General features: G+C 50.1%; 1 protein-coding gene across 1 annotated transcript; it reads left to right on the top strand.

Moving 5' to 3' along the window:
• The first annotated feature begins 1,780 nt into the window (after nucleotides 1-1,780).
• Nucleotides 1,781-18,087, top strand: LOC116995626. Its single transcript, XM_033058482.1, is given in 8 exon segments — nucleotides 1,781-1,893; nucleotides 3,292-3,399; nucleotides 4,705-4,825; nucleotides 6,394-6,409; nucleotides 6,411-6,451; nucleotides 6,453-6,482; nucleotides 9,816-9,904; nucleotides 17,819-18,087. Coding segments are annotated over 8 exon segments (756 nt in total). The 5' UTR covers nucleotides 1,781-1,811.
• Nucleotides 18,088-19,987: the final 1,900 nt, after the last annotated feature.

The raw sequence follows: 19,987 nt of genomic DNA, 5'->3' as shown, positions 1-19,987 counted from the left end.
CCTATCTTGTTTATCAACTTTCATTTTAGAAGTTTTCTGGAGTCTTCTTGGCCAAATTGATCAGGGAATGTGAAGGTGCTGGTGAGTGTCTCAGTTCCAAGCACCTGGGGTTAATAACAGTAGTTTTGGAGGATCAGATGATTCACAGCATTGTTGACAGCATTTCTCAGGGGTTTTTGCCAGCCTGGACAATCTCCTGCAGCTCTCAGAATTACCTTCTGAACTTGTGGGTGAGCATGAAGAGAGCCCTCCCTTCTGAATGCTCTGTGGTTAAAAGCCACAGTGCTATTTTTGAGCTCAGTGACAGGCAGGACTGAATGGCAGGAGCCCAAGCCACTCCTTCAGAGTGAATAAATGCTGAAAGAGCTGTTCCTAGAATGCCAGCTGTGCACACCCCATGTTCCATTGTCTCCTTGGAGGTACAACATGCTCGATATGCAGCAGGTGCTGAACCTCCCTGCTGCCCTAATTCCACACCCCACTCTCATCCTCTGCCCCTCTGCATTCATGGCTTGCCAAACCTCTGGAAAAGTCTCCAGCTTGTGCTCTCTGGAGCCATCACCTCTTCCCTCTCCTGGGGATCCTCAGTTCCCTAAGCTCCCTGAAGCCACCATGCCTTAAGCCTTGTCACAAATATCTTTGGGATTCTTCTTCATCCTATTATCTTTCATTTTCTTCCCCAGTGCCTTCCTGGCAATTTTAACCAGTCCATCTCTCCCAGTTCAGTGCTTACATGAACTCCTGCAGCAGACAAAGGCTAAAATCAACTGCAATTCAAATTATACTCATGGAAGTATAAAGTTTACATGGTTCTTTATAAACTGTAACCATAAACACCTGGAGATGATTTTCAGCACCTCACCAGTGCTCACAATCCTTGACAATGAAGGCAACTGGAGACTGCAGTGAAAGGTTAAAGTGTGACCCCCCATTCCCATGGTTTTGTGTTTGAGGTTTCCTGCCCAGGTCCAGAAGGATGTTTATTGTGGATAAAGCACTGCAGAATTCCTCAGCAGCCTCACACAGAGCCCAGATGATGACTTGGAGAGGGCTGTGCTCCTCAGGCTGTTTGAACACACAGCACAGCCCGGATCTGTTGTAAGTACAGCAGTTACTGTGCAAACCACCAGAGTGAAATGGATGGTATTGCTCAGGTGAATTAATCCCCAAACACCAGAGGTTTATGTCCAAAAAAGGAGCCAGCAAGGCCTGAAGAACTGAATCCCAAGAGAAGCTGAGCTGGACAGAAAACAGAACAATGAAAGGCACAGTGAGCTGTGAAGGAGCTGGTGAGAAGTGTGAGAGTGACCCCCAGGGAATGGCCACACCGTGCTCTGCCCTCTTTTCCTTGGAGATTGAGCACAGGACAGGGCAGATCTATTGATGTGCTCTGGGTGCCCCAGAGAGCTCCACTCAACTGCCTGGGCTGAGTGCTGGGCCCCTGTACAGTTCATCTCCTTTGCATTGCATGGAATAAAGCTTTTCTTTCCAAAACACAAAGCACTGCTTGTGTGTGGGTGTGTGAAGCTTTGGGAACTCAAGACACTTCCAATGCCAGAAGCACTTCCCAACAGAAGTGACTTCAAGGAGATCATGAGCTTATATTTCCTCATGTCACTGGCATAAAACCCTGTGCCATCCAAATATGATGAAGAAATAAACTTCTCTTTTCATTAGAATTTCTTGCATGACCGGAAGAGTGAAGAACTTCCTGCTGAGTTCTAGAAAGAGGAGGGAGCTCTGAGTTGTACCCAGCCCAGGAGCATCACTCTCAGAACAGCTGAGAGAGGAAAGAAGGGAGTGGAACAAGAATGGCAGAAAATGTTCATTATGCTGACTTGAACTTGCCTGAACCAACCAGACCCAGAATCCAGACGGTCCCTGATGTCCAAGGTAGGTCCAGTGCTGAGCACTGAGCTTTCTTTGCATTCTCCAGTTCTCTCTCCCACATCTGTTGAGAGAGTTCCTTGGAGCACAAGGGAAGCATTGAGGGCCAGTGCTGGAAAACTGCAGGTGCAGTGTCCAGATAGGGTTGTTTATATTTACAAAGACAAGTTGTTATCAGATCTACTTTTCTCTTGCTAAGGTGCCAGTGTGAGGCAGTGTCTCTGGTGTGATATGAGGAGCAGTTTTTATCCATTTTGGAGACAATTCCAGAGCTGAGCATCCATTGCTCCTGCTCCAGGCCTGGTGTCCCCCAGCAGACTGAGATTCCTGCAGCAAAGTGCTGAGGATGGAGTGGCTGCTGTTGCTGGAGTTTGCAGCATCTGGTGCACAGCTGTTCCTGCTCCCTGAGCACAGCAGGCATTGCCTGAGGGCTCCTCCTGCTGCTCTGGCTGTACCAACTGCTGGTGTAATGCACAGGTGTGAAATGGTTCATGGACAGGTTTAGTCTGATTTAGGATCAAACACTTTGCAGAACTCTAACTGAGGATTTATCCTTCTGTAATTACTTTAAAGTTATTGCATAAATGTTTGCACTGGTTTTGCAATGTCTTCATAAAAATATCTTTCAAAAATCAGGTTTCATACAATGGGTTCCTGTATTTGATTTTCATTTTTCTTTCTTTCTATTCCTTCTTTCACTCTGACAGAAATTACTCCTTGATATCCAGTAATTCTCTCTGCTGAAATTGTGAACCCTCTGCATGGCTTTTTAGACATGTGGAGTTATGAACACCCCAGGAAACAGGTTTTATCACCCCTTTCAACAAGTGAATTCACAGTTAACTTGACAGAGAACCACAGTAGATGTCACCTGATTGGAAGGTTCACTTTCCTTATAATTTCAAGTTTTTATACAGTTTCAATAACATTTTTATGTATCTCTTCTTGTGCCTTTCTAGGAAATGGCTGCCAGCTGCTTTATTATTTTGTGCACAAATCTTATCCAATACTTATCCCTACCTTCCAGAAAAGAGCTGGTTTCCTTCCTGGATGCCAATCTCTCAGAGCAGCCCTTTTCAGCTCCCCTTTACTGAGCCCCCTCGCCTTCAGGCAGCCCCTCTCTCACCCACCCACCCTCTGTGTGTCCTTGTGCAATCCAGGCTGGGAGGACTCTCCTGCTTTTCACCTCTCCTCAAATCCATTGCTGGGCTGGGATCTGTTCAGTTCCCTGAGCACAGGGCTCCAGGGCCAGTGGGGAAGCAGCAGGACATTGAGCCTGGCTCCAGCAGGGAAAGCTGGAAGGCTCCAGATTGCCAGTGGGAGCCTGAAAAGGCACCTTGGGATGCAGAGGGAAGGGGCTTTATTGCAGCTGCTGCCCAGATCTGTGTTTCTGCTCCTCTCCAGGTAAAAGCCATTGCTCCAGAGCTCTGAGTTCCAGAGTTGCTGCACTGGCTGCTGTCCTGGCTGTGATGATCCTCGTAGTGGTCACAGCCCTGTATGTGACACTCAGGGGTAAGTCCTGCTAAAAATGTAACCCTGGCCAGGAATTTGTGTCTCTGTGCCACTGACTGAGGTGCAGGCCAGGACATCCAAAGCCAGGGCAGTGGAAGTGTGGTGTGAAGGCAAAGGACAGCATTTGTTAGCCAACTATTGCTGTAAGAGGAAGAAAAAACAACAAACAAACAAAAAGGGAAGTGGTTTGAAAGTTTTAAAATCCATCAGATAAAAATCCAAACCCACTTGAAAACTGACAAGGTTCAAACACTGCAGAATTGGCGATGCAAATGTTTTAAAGAAACAAATCAAGATCAGATAATGTTTATACTTAATGTGATTGTTATCCTTGAGAATATTTTGAGTTGATGATATTCTATCATGGTACTGAGGTGTGACACCAAAAATCTGAAAATAATTCTGAATAAAAGCTCATTTGAGAGAGATGGCAAAGTTACACCTTAAAGGAATTTTTGTCACCTTTCTGAAAGAAAAGCCTCGTGCTCAGTGTCTGAATGGATATCACTGATCTCATGACAATATCTGAGCTACCTAGAAAGATGCATTCATTCCACAGAAAAAAAAAATTTATATCTCCATGAAAAACTTTATACATATTAGAGCATTAGAGCCATGTGGTACATTATTTGAAAATTTTCAAGGGATAAGTTTTAAATGTCAGATATTGCTTGTTGTCTCATTCCATATTTTGACAATTGAGTCAGTCTGAAAGGTTTCCACAACCAACCCCACTCACATCCCAGAGTCTCCCAACTTCTCAGAAGTTGTGAACAATTGTCAACACCTTTAATGTGTTTGGTGTAAAACGCAGGCTTAGGTGGGGTAATTGCTTTTTGTATTTCAAGGCAAAGAGTACAGGGAACATTTCTGATAGTGCTCTGATGTGTGTCAAATGGGCAATACCAGAGACAGGGCAAATTAAAAACAAAGAATAAACAAATAGGACAACCTAGGGAGGTGAAATTAGCTGCATTGAATAGAGCACAAAATGTGCAGTGATGTCATTTGTCTCTCATTGCTGTGGATCTGGGTGTGCTGTGCTCACATCCACTTCTGCTCTGGGAAGGGCTGGAGCAGTTCTGGCTCAGTTCCAGAGTTTGGCCCTTTGGAACCAAGGCCACACCTTGGTGTGTGCTGCAGCTCTGGGGGCTGTTTGCAGGGAATGAGCAAAGAGGGGGAGTTGGCATTTTGTGTTGGGTGATGGGGGAGCCCAAGAGGTGCAGCAGAGCTCTGACACTGTGTGCCACAGGGGTCATTCCTTGCAAGTACAAACTGTATTCTGATTTCTGGGTGGTCCAACAGCAGGCAGCCAACAGGACTCCACAGCATTGACCTCCCCCAGGCAAAATGTCTCAGCACCACTGTCCCCCACCAGCCAAGAGGACTCAACAAAGTCACCCCCCAGCCATGGAGAGGCTCCCAGGTAGGCAATCCAATGTGCCTGTGCTGCTTTGCCAAGGCCCCTCCATTGCCAGCCTTTGGATCTCAGTGCAATTCCATGTGGTTTTTAGGAGCTGCTGGATGCCCAACCCAAGTGTCTCCTGCAGGCCCTGTCTCCCTGAATGCCATCCCCCTTTCCTGCTCCCCCTCTCTGCTCCTGCTGCTGCCCTGCCTGGCAATGCACACAAATGTTGGTGCTTTCAGCAGCACCTCTGCTGCCCAATTGTGCATCAGGCAAAGCAGACTCTGGCAATGGGAGAGCTGCTTTTGTGCCCTGAGCATTTCTCTGTCTGGCCTGAGCAAGGATGGCAAAGGCTGGATCATGTTTGCTGTGCTGCTCCCTGTCTGGCTCCTGCCTGGTGATTTTGGGCTGGGATCAGCTGCAGAGCCTGTGGGGGATCCCTGGTGCTCTGGTGCCAATTCTGAGCAGGAGCACACAGGCATTTCGTGTGCCTGCAATTGCCTCTCTGACCTCTCTTTTGTCATGGCATCCTTTTACCATCTCTATTCTTGTTCTAATTTTCTATTTTTGCTTTGACAGTGAATCCAATGCAGTGTTCACAAATTGAACATCACTGATGTTAATTCCACAAGCCAGAAGAATTCATTTAAACTGACAGAAAACTTTATCTCTGTGTGGAGATTGAACCAAGGGGGCTCAGTGCTTAATACCTGGATGATTTTGAGCGTTACATTAATATGGAACATCCCATGTCTTATTTTGTGGTCTTGGACATCCTGCTTTGGCCAACACCTGAGTAGGGAGTTGGACTTGGGGATGTGAAAAGTTCAATTCAAACCTGAACCACTCTGCTGGTGTGTGCTCAGGACAGCAGAGCTGATGTTCCCAGAGATCCTCTAGAACTTTCTTTTTATTTCTTATTGTGAATTCACATCAGATCTGTTACCTGCCAGTGCCTGGATGGAAAGAGAGCTCTCAGAGTGGGGTGAAAAAACAACATTAGCATTATCTCCCAGCAGATATCCCTTGGGATTTGTCAGTATATCCATGCTGTATTTAGGCCATACATCTTACAGTTCTTGAGGCTCTCACAAGGAGCTGCCTTGAACTGACAGATCTGCCCAGTTCTTACTCAGTCAATCCCGGCACAAGGGATTCATTCATCTTCCCTACCATGCCCTTCTCTGCTGAATGTTTCCTGCAGAGCCACCCATCCTGCCTGGATGCCAATCTCTCAGAGCAGCCCTTTTCAGCTGCCCCTTACTGAGCCCCCTCCCCTTCAGGCAGCCCCTCTCTCACCCACCCACCCTCTGTGTGTCCTTGTGCAATCCAGGCTGGGAGGACTCTCCTGCTTTTCACCTCTCCTCAAACCATTGCTGGGCTGGGATCTGTTCAGTTCCCTGAGCACAGGGCTCCAGGGCCAGTGGGGAAGCAGCAGGACATTGAGCCTGGCTCCAGCAGGGAAAGCTGGAAGGCTCCAGATTGCCAGTGGGAGCCTGAAAAGGCACCTTGGGATGCAGAGGGAAGGGGCTTTATTGCAGCTGCTCCCCTAATCTTTCCTTTTTTTCTGTCTGTCTCTAGGAAAAAAGCTGCTGTTCCACAACCACGAGTTGCTGTCCTGGTTACTGAGATAATCGTGCTCCTCCTCACTGCTGTGTTTTCAGATGCTCCCATGTAAGTGCTCTAAATGTAATAACAAACAATATTTGTGTCTCTGTCCCACTGACTGAGGTGCAGGCCATGACATCCAAGGCCAGGAGGAACAGAGGTTTGGTTGAAGGTAAAGGATGGCAGTTTTCAGCCAACCATGGTTGTAAGAGGAAATGTGTCTGTGAACCGGGTTTGAAGGGTTATATTTAAAAATTAAAAAACACAAAGAAAACAAAACAAAACCAAAAAAAATACAAAATCTGATAGGAAACTGACAGTGTTCAAACAGTGAGAATTTTATTATAGAAATGTTTTAAAGAAACAAAATCAGATAATGCCTATTGCACTTTTAATTGGTATATGGGTTTGTATTTCAATCTTAAAATACAGTAATTTTCACGACTATAAGGTGCAGCCTTTTGCCTTAAATTTTACCCCGTACCCGGAAGTGCTCTTATCAGTCCGGTATGCCTTATATAATGGACAAAGTTGTGAAATATGCCAACTGGAAGTGTGTAGCCCGCAACAATGCTGAGCAAAGCAGAGGCCGATGGCATTGGGGCAGCACTGTCATGGTCGGAAAGATGCGGCGGTGGCACAGCCTAGGCAGGGGGGAAAACCGGCGGCATCAGGGCAGTGCGGCACGACGCGAGCCCGCTGACATCGGGGCAGCGGCAGCGCGGGGGGAAAAGCCCAGGGAGGCGCAGGGCTCCCAGCACAGCACGGGGCACTCGAGCACCAGGGCAGCGCGGGAAGGGAGAGAGCGGGCTGCTGCAGAAGCTGCGAGCCGGGGGGAGCTCCGGCCGCCGTGAGCCACCACGAGCCACCGCGAGCCACTGCAGGGCTCCCAGCACGGCACGGGGCACTCGGAGCGCCAGGGCAGCGCGGGGAGGGAGAGAGCAGGCTTCCGCAGAAGCTGCGAAGCCGTGGCGCTCCGAGCCACCGTGAGCCACCACGAGCCACCGCGAACCACTGCACGCTCCGAGCTGCTGCGAGCACCAATGAGTCCCGTGCCACGAGGGGGGAGGCGACACCATGGCACCGCGGAGCCGCGAGGGTGAACAGCACGGTGGCAGTGCCGAGCTGTGGGGGACAGGCGGCACGGCGGAGCGCTGAGCTGAGTGAGGGACAGGTTGGACAGTAGGAACGCCAAGCCAAGTGAGGGGACAGGTGGCAGGGCGGAGCCGCCGGGGAAACAGCATGGCGGCACAACGGAGCCGCGAGGGGAATGGCACAGCGCTGAGCGAGCGAGGGAAGAGCACGGCGGCACCACAGAGCTGCGCGGCGGAACAGCATGGCAGCTGGAGCAGCTCAGAGCAGAGAGGCGGGGGGCTGGAGCAGTGCTTGGCAGAGAGGCGAGGGGCAGGATGCAGTGCTGGCAGAGAGGCAGGGGGCATGGAGCAGCGCTGGCAGGGAGGCATTGCTGCTTCGTTACTTTGTTGCGCATGGCACGAATCCTCACTAAAAACAAAGTGCGCCTTATAGTCCGGTGCACATTATGATCTACAAAGTTGCGAATTTGCCGACGTCCTGGGGGGTGTACCTTATAGTCCGGGGGCCTTATGGTCGTGAGATTACTGTAATGAAGAGTAAAGACAGCAAATTTCAAGGTGACATTTTAAATGGAGTTGTGTCACCTTCTTCAAATCAAAGCCTTGTTCTCAATTTCTATATGCATACTCACTTTATAACAACACATGATATTTTAGAGAAAGTAAACATCACCATCTGCATGAAAAAAATTTATAAATAAAGAAATCAAAATCAGAGCAATGTGGCATTTCCTTTGAAAATTTTCAAGGAATCATTTTGAAATTTCAGATGATTATGTTTGTTACTTTCCATCCTTTGATAGTTGACCAAACTTGAGACCCTTCCATGATCAATCCCAGATTCTGAGTGAATAATGCAAATTAAGTTTAGAAACTCAATGACACAAATGGCCTTACACAAAAAAACTCTGCAGAAAACACTTCTGATACCAAATGACACCAAGAATCTTGGAAGACCAAGAAAATGTTCTCAGTGCAGCTTCACTGGGAGAGAATAGCAACCAATTCCCTTGGATCTGGGAGACAGGTTTGGAGCATGAATATTCATTGATATTTAGTTTGAATTAATTTTCATGAGTCCTAAATGTTTCCCTACTGTTAAACTCAGTCTAATTAATGGCCTTTAATTTCACCAGATAGATGAAAATGCAGTGTGTTGGCATCAGGGATCCCAGAGGAGCCTTCCAGGTCACAAGCCAGTGCTCTTTAAATAGCACCCAGCTGTGATGGATGGTGCATCTTACTCCCATCCAGACAAAATACTGAGTGCCAGAGTCACCTCAGTGACACAGCCTGGCAGTTTTCCAGTCCAATTCAGCCTTCCCAAGTCACTGTCACTTGTGCTGGAGCCCTGCTCTCCTGGGCCTGCCTGGAACCCTGCCTGCCCATGGGAAGAGGGCAGGAATTCCCTGCTTTGCTTTGCTTGCATGCAGGTTTCTCTTTTTCTAGTAAACTGTCTTTATCCCAGCCCAGGAGTTATTCCCACTTTTCCCCTTGCCCATCTCCTTCTGCTCTCTGCCATGCAGGGGCAGGAGCCAGTGGCTTTATGGGGATTGTTTCCAGCTGGTGTCCAATGCCAAGAGGCCCAGAGGTGCCCCTGGGGCTCCAGGAGATCCCATAGAGGGGATCCTGAGCACAGCAGGATGATCCCCTCTCCCAGGGGCTGCTGAGGCTGTGTTTGATGGCCCAGGACAGGCTTTGCCCTCTGGGCTGCCAGGGCACTGCTGGCTCCCCCTGAGTCTGGGGCTCACCAGCACATCAGGCTGGGCATGGCACTGCTCCTGCCCGCATTCCATCTGCCCTGGGCACCAAAGCCAAGGAATCTGCCATCTTCAGCTGGGAATTGCTGCTGACACATAGGATGTGTCCTTCCCCAGTTATTGCCAGCACAATGTCCTCACAGCTGCCACCTCCTGCTCTAGGAAAGCTTTAATCCTGCAGGAATGACAAACCTGCAAAGCCAAGGGCTTATTTAGGCTGCAACTATTCCCACTGAAATCTTTGCATCTGGAGCACCTTCTGTGCTTCCTGAAACAGGCTGGACCAATCCCCCTTCCTGAATGATGACTCTCCAGCTTTTTCACCTCTCCTGAATCCATTGTTAGGTTGGGATCTGTTCAGCTCCCTGAGCACAGGGCTCCAGAGCCAGTGTGGAAGCACCAAGGACATTGAGCCTGGCTCCAGCATGGAAATCTGGAAATCTCCAGAGTCCCAGTGTGAGCCTGAAAAGGGCACCTTGAAATGCAGAGGGAAGGTTCTTCTGTCCAGCTGTTGCCCACACCTTTCTTTTTCTGTCCCTCTGCAGGTAGAAGGCCTTTTTCCAGAGCACACATTGCTGTGCTGGTTGTTGTCCTGGTTCTGGCTGTGCTGGCCCTCACTCTGTCTTGGACAGTCCCAGGTAAGCCCTGCTGAAAATGGAAGCCTGGACATTCAATTTGTGTCTCTCTCCCACTGCCTGGAGGCCAGGCCATGACATCCCAAGCCAGGAGGGGCAGAAGTCTGGTGGGAAGGTCAAGGACAGCAGCTTTTGGCTACCATGGATGTAAGGGGAAATCTGCAGAAAAGTCGATGGGTTTGAATGTTCAAAATTCCAAAAGAATAAATGGTGTGTCAAAAGAGAAAACGACAATGTGCAGACACTGAGGAATTTATGGTACAAATGTTTTGAGGAAACCAGTCAAGATCAAATAATGCCTGTTGGTCTTGTGATTGCCATCGTTGAGAGTATTTCAAGGTGCTGATGTTGTCTTATGGTGCCATGATGCGACATCAAAATATTACAAAACTTATGAACTGCAACTCACTGGAAAGAGGCATCGAAGTCAGAACTTAAAGGAATTTATTTGCTTCTTATTTTAGTAAAAACCTTCTCCTCAATCTCTGCACTGAGTTCATTACTCTTGTTAAGTTACCTAAATCGTTAAATTATATTTTAATGAAAAATATTGTTATCGCCACCAGAAAAAAAAAAATCCATTTGAAAATTTCTCTGAATGTTTTCCAAGACATCAGTTTAAATTTCAGATGTCATTTCTTCTTCCCATCCTTTGATAGCTGAGAAAGCTTGAGAAGCTTTCACAACCAGTCTCACTCAAGTGCCAGAGTTTGCCCCCTGCTCAGAGAAGCACATGGGGAAGACATGGCAAAGCCTTGGCCCCTTGGAACTTAAGAAATAGGGCTGAGGAGGCAATTCATTGTTCTTGTTCAAGGCCAATAGTTCAGGGTTGATATCTGACAATGCCTTGCAATTATAAAGTGTCAAACACTGGAGAATTGAAGAAATTAAAATCAACTTCTAAAGCAGTAAAAAGTAACAAAGTGTAATTAGCATTTAATGCAGGTTTTAACTTTACAACTGAAATGGGAAGTCATTAGACTTGGGTCCAGGTGTGGCTTTAGTTATTGTTCCTTTGTGGGTTCAGTATGGCCTTGATTACCAGAAATATAAATAGACAAGAACTTGACATCCAGATGGAAATTGAGAAACTAATTCATTAATAAGATACAGGTTGTGTAAATGAACTAAAGAGTTGCCTTTAACCCAGTGGAACGTGACCGGACCATTTATTGATTTTTATAGCAGAATCATGAGCAAAGAGGCAGAGTTTACATTCTGTGTAGGATGATGGGGGGTTACACAGATCTAGCAGAGCTCTGTCAGTGTGTGGCATCGTGGTAATTCCTTGCAAGCAGAAGCTGTGATCTTATTTCCAGATGGTCAAATTGGAAACCAGCCAAGAGGACACAACACCATTGTCCCCCACCAGCAAAGAGGGCTCAACAAAGTCACCCCCAGCCAGGGAGAGGCACCAGGCAGGCAATCCTCTGTCCATTCCAAAGGGAGTTGCCAGGAGCCTGTGGGATGGACTGTTAGGGGGGACAGAAAAGGAACTGTGTGAGGATTTGTTCAGAAGGAAAACAAACAACCCCTCTGCCATGTCAGAAACTCTGGAGCCCATGGAGGGTTTGCATTTGCACCTCCTTTTGGAAGCAGGGCTGGCTCAGCTCTGCATTCCTGCTGCACAGGGCAGAAGTGATGCCTCTGTGCTGCCAGAGCAGAGCAGTGTGAGGCAGGGCAGGGACAGGAGGAACAATGCCTCTGGTAGCCAGCCCTGCAGGGAGCAGGATGGACAATGTGCCTGTGCTGCTTTGCCAAGGCCCCTCCATTGCCAGCCTTTGATCTCAGTGCAATTCCATGTGGTTTTTAGGAGCTGCTGGATCTCCAACCCAAGTGTCTCCTGCAGGCCCCTGTCTCCCTGAATGCCATCCCCCTTTCCAGCTCCCCCTCTCTGCTCCTGCTGCTGCCCTGCCTGGCAATGCACACAAATGTTGGTGCTTTCAGCAGCACCTCTGCTGCCCAATTGTGCATCAGGCAAAGCAGACTCTGGCAATGGGAGAGCTGCTTTGTGCCCTGAGCATTTCTCTGTCTGGCCTGAGCAAGGATGGCAAAGGCTGGATCATGTTTGCTGTGCTGCTCCCTGTCTGGCTCCTGCCTGGTGATTTTGGGCTGGGATCAGCTGCAGAGCCTGTGGGGGATCCCTGGTGCTCTGGTGCCAATTCTGAGCAGGAGCACACAGGCATTTGTGTGGCCTGCAATTGTCTCTCTGACCTCTCTTTTGTCATGGCATCCTTTGGTCAGTGTGAACATGGATTTTCCACACCTCTTCTTCCCTTCTGCAGGCTGTCCCCCACCATGGAAAAAACATGGGAGAAAATGCTACTTCTTTTCTCCAGAGCAGAAAGAAAAGGACTGGAATTTCCTCCCGTGCAGAATGCGCTGCCATGAGCTCAGACCTGGTGATCATTGAGAGCAGGGAAGAGCTGGTGAGATCCAAGTGCTGGGGCAGCTGCTCAGGGGCTGGAGCTGCCTGGCCAAGGGCTGAGCAGTGACACTTGTGCCAGCTCCTGCCACATGTCCTTGGGCTCTGGGCCGTGCTGCCAGCCATGGACACCCCAGTGCTGGCAGTGGGAGCCAAGCCCTGCCCAGGGAGAGGCCTCCTGGGCCTTGGAGTGCTGGCCCTGGGAGCTTCTGTGGCCAGGCCTGATGCCATGGGAAGGAGCAAACTCCCTGCCCAGCTGGCTGGGGTTCTACAGGGATTTACTCACAGGACAAGGAGGTTGGACAGACACTCCTTTGTGAGAGCCCTGGCTGTGACAAAAGCTGAGAAGGCTTTGCCACCCTCATTAGAAGGGAAAAGTGTCCCCAGGTATTGAGCCCACATCTCTTGAACCAAAAATTACTGCTATAATGGCAGCACATGTTGTATACTTATTTCTGTTTTATTCATAAGGGGCCTCTATAAATGGAGAAATAATGTCTGAAGCCTCGGGTAGAGTGGTTGTACCTGGATACATGCTACACAAAAATGGGCTGCGAGTTTAGCACTGAGACTTCTGTGCCTCTGCTGAAGAAAATGTCATTTTCATTGTTTCATTGTATTCCCATTGTTGGCTTCCTTTCCAGAATTACCTTCACACCCAATCACGATATGGGTTCTACTTACTTGGTCTCAGATACTCTCCAGAGGAGCAGAAGTGGAAGTGGATCAACAACGTGGAGCATGACCCAGCCATGTGAGCTCATTCCAGCAAGTCCCTGCCATGCAGTGTCTGGGAAGGGAAAATGCCAAAGGCAGAGCAAAGAGCAGAGAGCCCAAGGGAGATCAGGGCCTGTGCTTTGGGGGAAGCTGATTCCTGGAGATGCAGGTGCTTGAGCACATGGCTGTGCCAAGGGCAGGGAGCCTTTCAGTGCCAGGGAGCACAGGGCTGTCCTGTCAGGATGGCAGGAGAGGACACAGCTGTAGTTGTGCTGGGCAAGGAAGGATGGGAGTGGATGCAGTTCCCTGGGGAAAGGAAGGAGACAGGAGGCAGGGACAAGAGAGAGGGTGATGGCAGCACCATTGGCTGCAGGGGAGCAAAGCAGGGGAATGTTTCTGCATGGGAAAGCATTGCCCAGAAACTTTTGTGGAGATGTGGTGATCAAAAGGGCAGACTGGGAGGGAGATTGCAGCAAGGCAGTTTCCTGATGCCAGGGAGAGTACCTGAGCTGAGCAGGTGCCACTCTGCCTTTCACTACACGTCAGGAATGGAATCACATTTGGCTTTTCTCTCCTGATCAGGTTCCCTATACACAGATATTACAGCAACTATGACTGCGTGACCATTGGATTTGGTAATATAGGAGCTGTACCTTGTAGTGGAACCCAAACAATACAAAACATGTGTGAAAAACTGTAACAATTTGAAAAAGGCATCAGAAGGAGAGCTTAAAAACAAGAGCTCCAGGCTGATATGTTATCCCAGCTTCCCGTAGGAAACGTGGATGGGATGTGTCTCATTTCTCTTCACCTGCCCAATCTCTGCTCCCAGGGACTCCTGCAGCCCCCTCCAGACTCATGGCCAAGCTCAGCCCAGCCTTTCCCTGATGCTGTGTGAGCCTGGCTGGATCCCCTCTGGAAGAGCTGGCTCTGGCACACAGGAGCAGTCTGGGACTGTCTCATGCCACAGGTGGCACCTGCAGGCAGGCAGTGCCAGGGGAGAGGAGTCCAGGCTGGGGCCAGGGCTGATCCCAACCAGATCCTGGCCTCTGCAAGTCACATCCATGCACAGCCCAGTGTTCCCAGCCCTGCCTGTGCCCAAGGAGACCCTTCCCCAGCTGGTCACAGCCTGGCTTTGACTGCAGCCACAAGGGAAGGGCAGCACAGATTTGTGGTTGGGATCTGGTGGGGAAGGGCAAGGCCAGTCCTTGCCAGGATGGACAGGACAAAGTCAGGGGTGGGTGTGGGTAAACCTTCTGCTGTCCCAGACTGTTCCATGAGCACATGGGATCCCAGAGCCTGTGGGGGAAATGGGAATCAGCAGAAGGGAAAGGATCCTACAGCAGCACAGCTCTGGGCATAAAATCAGCCCCAGTCCTGTGTGGGGAAGGGAAGGAGGGTCAGATTTGGGATCTGCTGGGAAAGGGCACAGGATGGAGAGCAGCAGAGACCATGAAAGCCTGAAGAGCAGAGTCCCAAGAGAAGCTGAGCTGGACAGAGAACAGAACAATGAAAGGCACAGTGAGCTGTGAAGGAGCTGGTGAGAAGTGTGAGAGTGACCCCCAGGGAATGGCCACACCATGCTCCTGCCCTCTTTTCCTTGGAGATTGTGCACAGGAGGAAATGATTCCTGAGAGCTTTTCCTGCTCAGGAAAATTCAAGCCAACAGCAGAAATAGGGAGCACCAGGAAAAGTGAGCTGTGATCAGCAGACAGGGAATGTCACCAATGCTCTCCCATGTGCTTCAGTGGCTCTTGGCACCTGGGCCTTTCTGTGACTCCAAGAATTTTCCTTCTTAGTGTGTCTTGGAGGCAGAATCATTCCTTCTTTATTGGTGCCTTTCATGGCTCTCTCCATCAGCTGCAGGATGGAGAAAGCTCTGTGAAGTCCTTGAGGAAGTGACACTGCTGGCCTGGTTTTACACTGGGAAAACATTTGCTCTGTCAAACAATCTCTACCCAGCATGTTGTGGCCATTGGAAGGGAAAAGGGAATCCTACAGGAAAAGCTGTCTCTTTCTGACTTGAAAGCACCTTTGATGTTCCTCACAGCAGGCCTTCCTCCCTCACTGACTGCTCTCATCAAGATGCTTTGGAAATGGATTTGCACTTCTTTCCCTGACTTTCAATCTGCAAAGAACAGAGGCAGAACATGGAGCTGTAGCAGAACAATGTCAGTGTCAGAGCCCAGGATGTGCAGAGTTATTCCAGAAGGAAGCTGAGCTGGAGGGGCTCTTTGCTTGCAATCACTTTACTGGAGAGGCTGGGAGAACATTCTGTGTTGTGTTATAGATTTCTGCCCTTCTGTTTCATATTGCAGCTGCTGGAATGTGCCCCCTGGGCTCAAGTGGGCTCTCCTGAAGGCAGGGCCAGGAAAAGCCTCTTCCCTGGGAGCCACTGGCCCTCACTGGGAGCCTTCAGCAGGCAGCAGAGGCAGCAGCTGTGCACCAGAGGGGTGGGAAGGGGAAGCCACCCTGGGGCCTCTGTGGAACTACACAAACCCCATCAAACCCAGAAAGCCACAGGAAGTCTCAGGACTTAGGAGCAGCTCTGGCTTGCAAGGAAATCCTAGCCAAGGGCAGAAGTTGATTGGAAGTGCTTTGTTTCCTCTGCCTCTGTGCTGCTCTTGTTCACCGCTTCTCTGATCTTGTGATTTAAATTTTACAATAAACTTTTCCTTTAGAACTTGTGATTCTTGGATTACCTCTGGCATCCCTACAGCCAGGGAAGGGTGAAACATTTCCTCCTCACTCTGGTTGGCTCAGGGTCTAATGCTGATGCCAAGGCCAGGCAATCCCTAAGCAATCCCAGCCTGAGCTCTCGCTGCTTCTGTGCTCAGTGCCTCAGAGAATGCCAGGCTGGTTTAATTCTTGCTTGCAGCTGGCAATGAGTGACACTGCCTGGGACAGGCCAGGCTGGCAGCAGCAGCCCCAGAGGGCACATCCTGGACACAGGACTGGCTCCATCAGTGACCTTTAGCAAGGAGAACCTGTGACAGGGACAGCTCCAAGAGCTGATGCTCAGGGCTTGTCCTGTTTCTATGGACCTGTATCCCAACTGTGTCTCAGCCACCTGCGGAATTCAGGATACACTTGGTGGAAAAAATGCTCTGAGTATCTTGGCAAAAATCACAACCAAGGGATTTTGATTTTATTTCAGGAGAAAACAATGAATGAAGGCAATGTCTTTACAAGAAACCACCCCAAACCATTAAAAAGCCAGAAGCTGTTGCCTAGAAGTGACCAAGTAGAGACAGACATGAACAGACATTCCAGACACAAGTGATATTTTATGTAAACTAAAGAAGAACCTGCTGTACTGCACATGGAAACAATTTTATCTGACTCTAAATGAGAATTGTACCAGTGCAAGAGAAGCACCTCAGTGCCAAATGGGCACTTCATGGAGGATGCACTGCCACTGCAGATTTGGTGTCAGAAGAGCAGGCAGGGCTCAGGACACACAGAGAACACCTTACAGGTGGCACTGACAGTGCTACAGAGCTCACAGCATCACTGGCAGATTGGTTTCCTTTTGAGCACAGGCTGCACTTTCTGGAGCTGGTTTGGGTTTGCTGCTGCAAAGGCTTCAAATGGTGAGTGACTTTGCAAGGTGCTGAGTGTGATGTTTGCTCTGGGGTGAGTCACAAATTATCTGTAAACAAATTCTGTTCTTTCTTGGAAGTGGCCCATGGGAATCTCCTGGGGTTAACAGGACAGGTGCTGGTGCTGCCCCTGGGTCAGGACAAGCCCTGGCATCAATCCAGGCTGGGGATGAGCAGAGGGAGCAGCCCTGGCAGAAGGACTTGGGGGTGCTGTGGGTGAGAGCTGGCCCTGCCCCAAGCCAGAGCCCCCCTGTGCTGGGCTGCACCCAGAGCCCCAGGGCAGCAGGGGAGGGGGGATTCTGCCCCTCTGCCCCACTCTGCTGAGACCCCCCTGCAGGGCTGCACCCAGCCCTGGGCCAGCACAGCAAGGACAGGGAGCTGCTGGAGCCAGAGCAGGGACACCAAGGGATCAGAGGGATGGAGCAGCTCTGCTGGGAGGAAAGGCTGAGGGAATTGGGATTGTTCAGCCTGGAGAGGAGAAGGCTTTGGGGTGCCCTCATTGTGGCCCTTCCAGTGCCTGGAGGAGCTTGTAAAAAAAGAGGGAGAGTGACTTTTTACATGAGCAGATAGTGACAGGACAAAGTGAACAGTTTTGAAGCAGAAAAGAAAATATTTAGAGCAGATATTAGGAAAAAGTTCTGTACTCAGGGTTGGTGAGACCCTGGCACAGGTTTCCCACAGAAGCTGGGGCTGCCCCATCCCTGCAAGTGTCCAAGGCTGGATGGGGCTCTGAGCAACTGGGATAGTGGAAGGTGTCCCTGCCCATGGCAGAGGGGTTGGAATTACATGAAGTCCATTCCATCCAAACCATTCCATGATTCTATGATCAGTGAGTGACAAAAGGTACAGTAATTTTACGACCATAAGATGCTCTGGACTATAAGGCCTACTTTCATTTTTGCCGCTAAGATCCGTGCTGCGCGCAACAAAGTAACGAATTAGTAACGGAATCTCGCAATTGTGGAGTTTACTGGCAGGTGCTCATTTTTCAAACATTTTTCAGAGATTGGCGTAGCCTTTAAACGCAGCCCCAAGTGCCCTCCCCGCGCGGCACTCGGCACTCCCGTCTGCTCCTGGTGCCAGCTGGCGAGGCGGGGCTCATGGCTGCCACGGCTCGCGGCCTCTGCAGCAGCCCGCTCCCTCCCTTCCCGTGCCACCCCGGCTCTCTGCTAGACCCATGCACCTCCAGGAGCCCCACGGTCCCCCGGCGCTCTGGGAGCCATGTGCTGCTCTGGGAGGCCCATGCCCTGCCCAGGCTTTTCCCCCGCGGCACCGCTGCCATGATGCTGGCGGCTTTCCCCCAGCCGCCCGGGCTGCGCCGCCTCAGTGCTTTCCCGCAGCCGCCTGGACTGCGCTGCCACCACCGCTTTCCTGCGTCCACCTGGGCCGCGCCACCGCTGTCCAGATGCCGGTGGGCTCGTGCCGCACTGCCGCTGGCCTGATGCCGCCGCCAGGCAGGCTCTGCTTGGCTCGGGGCTATTGCGGGTTCGCACTTCTCCTTCCCCCCAGTCCGGGGCCGCTCTACTCTCGTTTACGCGCCCGGGCCAGGGCTGGCACTGCTCGGCTTCTCGTTCCCCCTGCCCCCGCACCTGGGGCAGTGCCGCCCGGCTTCTTGTTCTGCTCGCGCCCAGGCCGGGGCATGTGGCAACTCCCTCACTCCCCACGCGGCTCCTGCTGGCCGTGGCCGCCCGCTCCTGCCCCCACTCGCGACTCGGCGCTCCTGTGGCACCGCCCCCCCATTGCAGCTCACACTTCTGGTTTGGCAAATTTCACAACTTTGTCCATTATATAAGGCACACCGGACTACAAGGCGCATTTCCGGGTTCGAGGGAAAATTTTAGTCAAAAGGGTGAGCCTTATAGTCGTGAAATTACTGTAATCAAAGATCATTTGGGGTAGATGCAGCCAGGAGGCAGCAGACAGCATCCAACTCTGCCTTTTCAAATCAGTCTCATGAGAGCCCTCTTGTGAAATGCCAGGCTTTTTCTTATAATATTGTATTTTTCATCATGGTAGCATGGTAATATTTTAAAGTCATTTTCCAGTGATAAAGTTGGAAAGGTTTGTGCCTTTAGCCTTGAAGAAATCCTGTCTTGTGTATCAACTTTCATTTAGAAGTTTTCTGGAGTCTTCTTGGCCAAATTGATCAGGGAATGTGAAGGTGCTGGTGAGTGTCTCAGTTCCAAGCACCTGGGGTTAATAACAGTAGTTCTGGAGGATCAGATGATTGACAGCATTGTTGACTGCATTTCTCAGGGGTTTTTGCCAGCCTGGAGACTCTCCTGCAGCTCTCAGAATTACCTTCTGAACTTGTGGGTGAGCATGAAGAGAGCCCTCCCTTCTGAATGCTCTGTGGTTAAAAGCCACAGTGCTATTTTTGAGCTCAGTGACAGCAGGACTGAATGGCAGGAGCCCAAGCCACTCCTTCAGAGTGAATAAATGCTGAAAGAGCTGTTCCTAGAATGCCAGCTGTGCACACCCCATGTTCCATTGTCTCCTTGGAGGTACAACATGCTCGATATGCAGCAGCTACTGAACCTCCCTGCTGCCCTAATTCCACACCCCACTCTCATCCTCTGCCCCTCTGGATTCATGGCTTGCCAAACCTCTGGAAAAGTCTCCAGCTTGTGCTCTCTGGAGCCATCACCTCTTCCCTCTCCTGGGGATCCTCAGTTCCCTAAGCTCCCTGAAGCCACCATGCCTTAAGCCTTGTCACAAATATCTTTGGGATTCTTCTTCATCCCATTATCTTTCATTTTCTTCCCCAGTGCCTTCCTGGCAATTTTAACCAGTCCATCTCTCCCAGTTCAGTGCTTACATGAACTCCTGCAGCAGACAAAGGCTAAAATCAACTGCAATTCAAACTATACTCATGGAAGTATAAAGTTTACATGGTTCTTTATAAACTGTAACCATAAACACCTGGAGATGATTTTCAGCACCTCACCAGTGCTCACAATCCTTGACAATGAAGGCAACTGGAGACTGCAGTGAAAGCTTAAAGTGTGACCCCCATTCCCATGGTTTTGTGTTTGAGGTTTCCTGCCCAGGTCCAGAAGGATGCTCATTGTGGATAAAGCACTGCAGAATTCCTCAGCAGCCTCACACAGAGCCCAGATGATGACTTGGAGAGGGCTGTGCTCCTCAGGCTGTTTGAACACACAGCACAGCCCGGATCTGTTGTAAGTACAGCAGTTACTGTGCAAACCACCAGATGAAATGGATGTATTGTCAGGTGAATTAATCCCCAAACACCAGAGGTTTATGTCCAAAAAAGGAGCCAGCAAGGCCTGAAGAACTGAATCCCAAGAGAAGCTGAGCTGGACAGAAAACAGAACAATG

This window comes from Catharus ustulatus, chromosome 4, assembly GCF_009819885.2.
Source record: "Catharus ustulatus isolate bCatUst1 chromosome 4, bCatUst1.pri.v2, whole genome shotgun sequence".
Lineage (NCBI taxonomy): Eukaryota > Metazoa > Chordata > Aves > Passeriformes > Turdidae > Catharus > Catharus ustulatus.
Note: the sequence above shows the minus strand (reverse complement) of the source record. Positions and strands in the feature narration are given on the sequence as shown.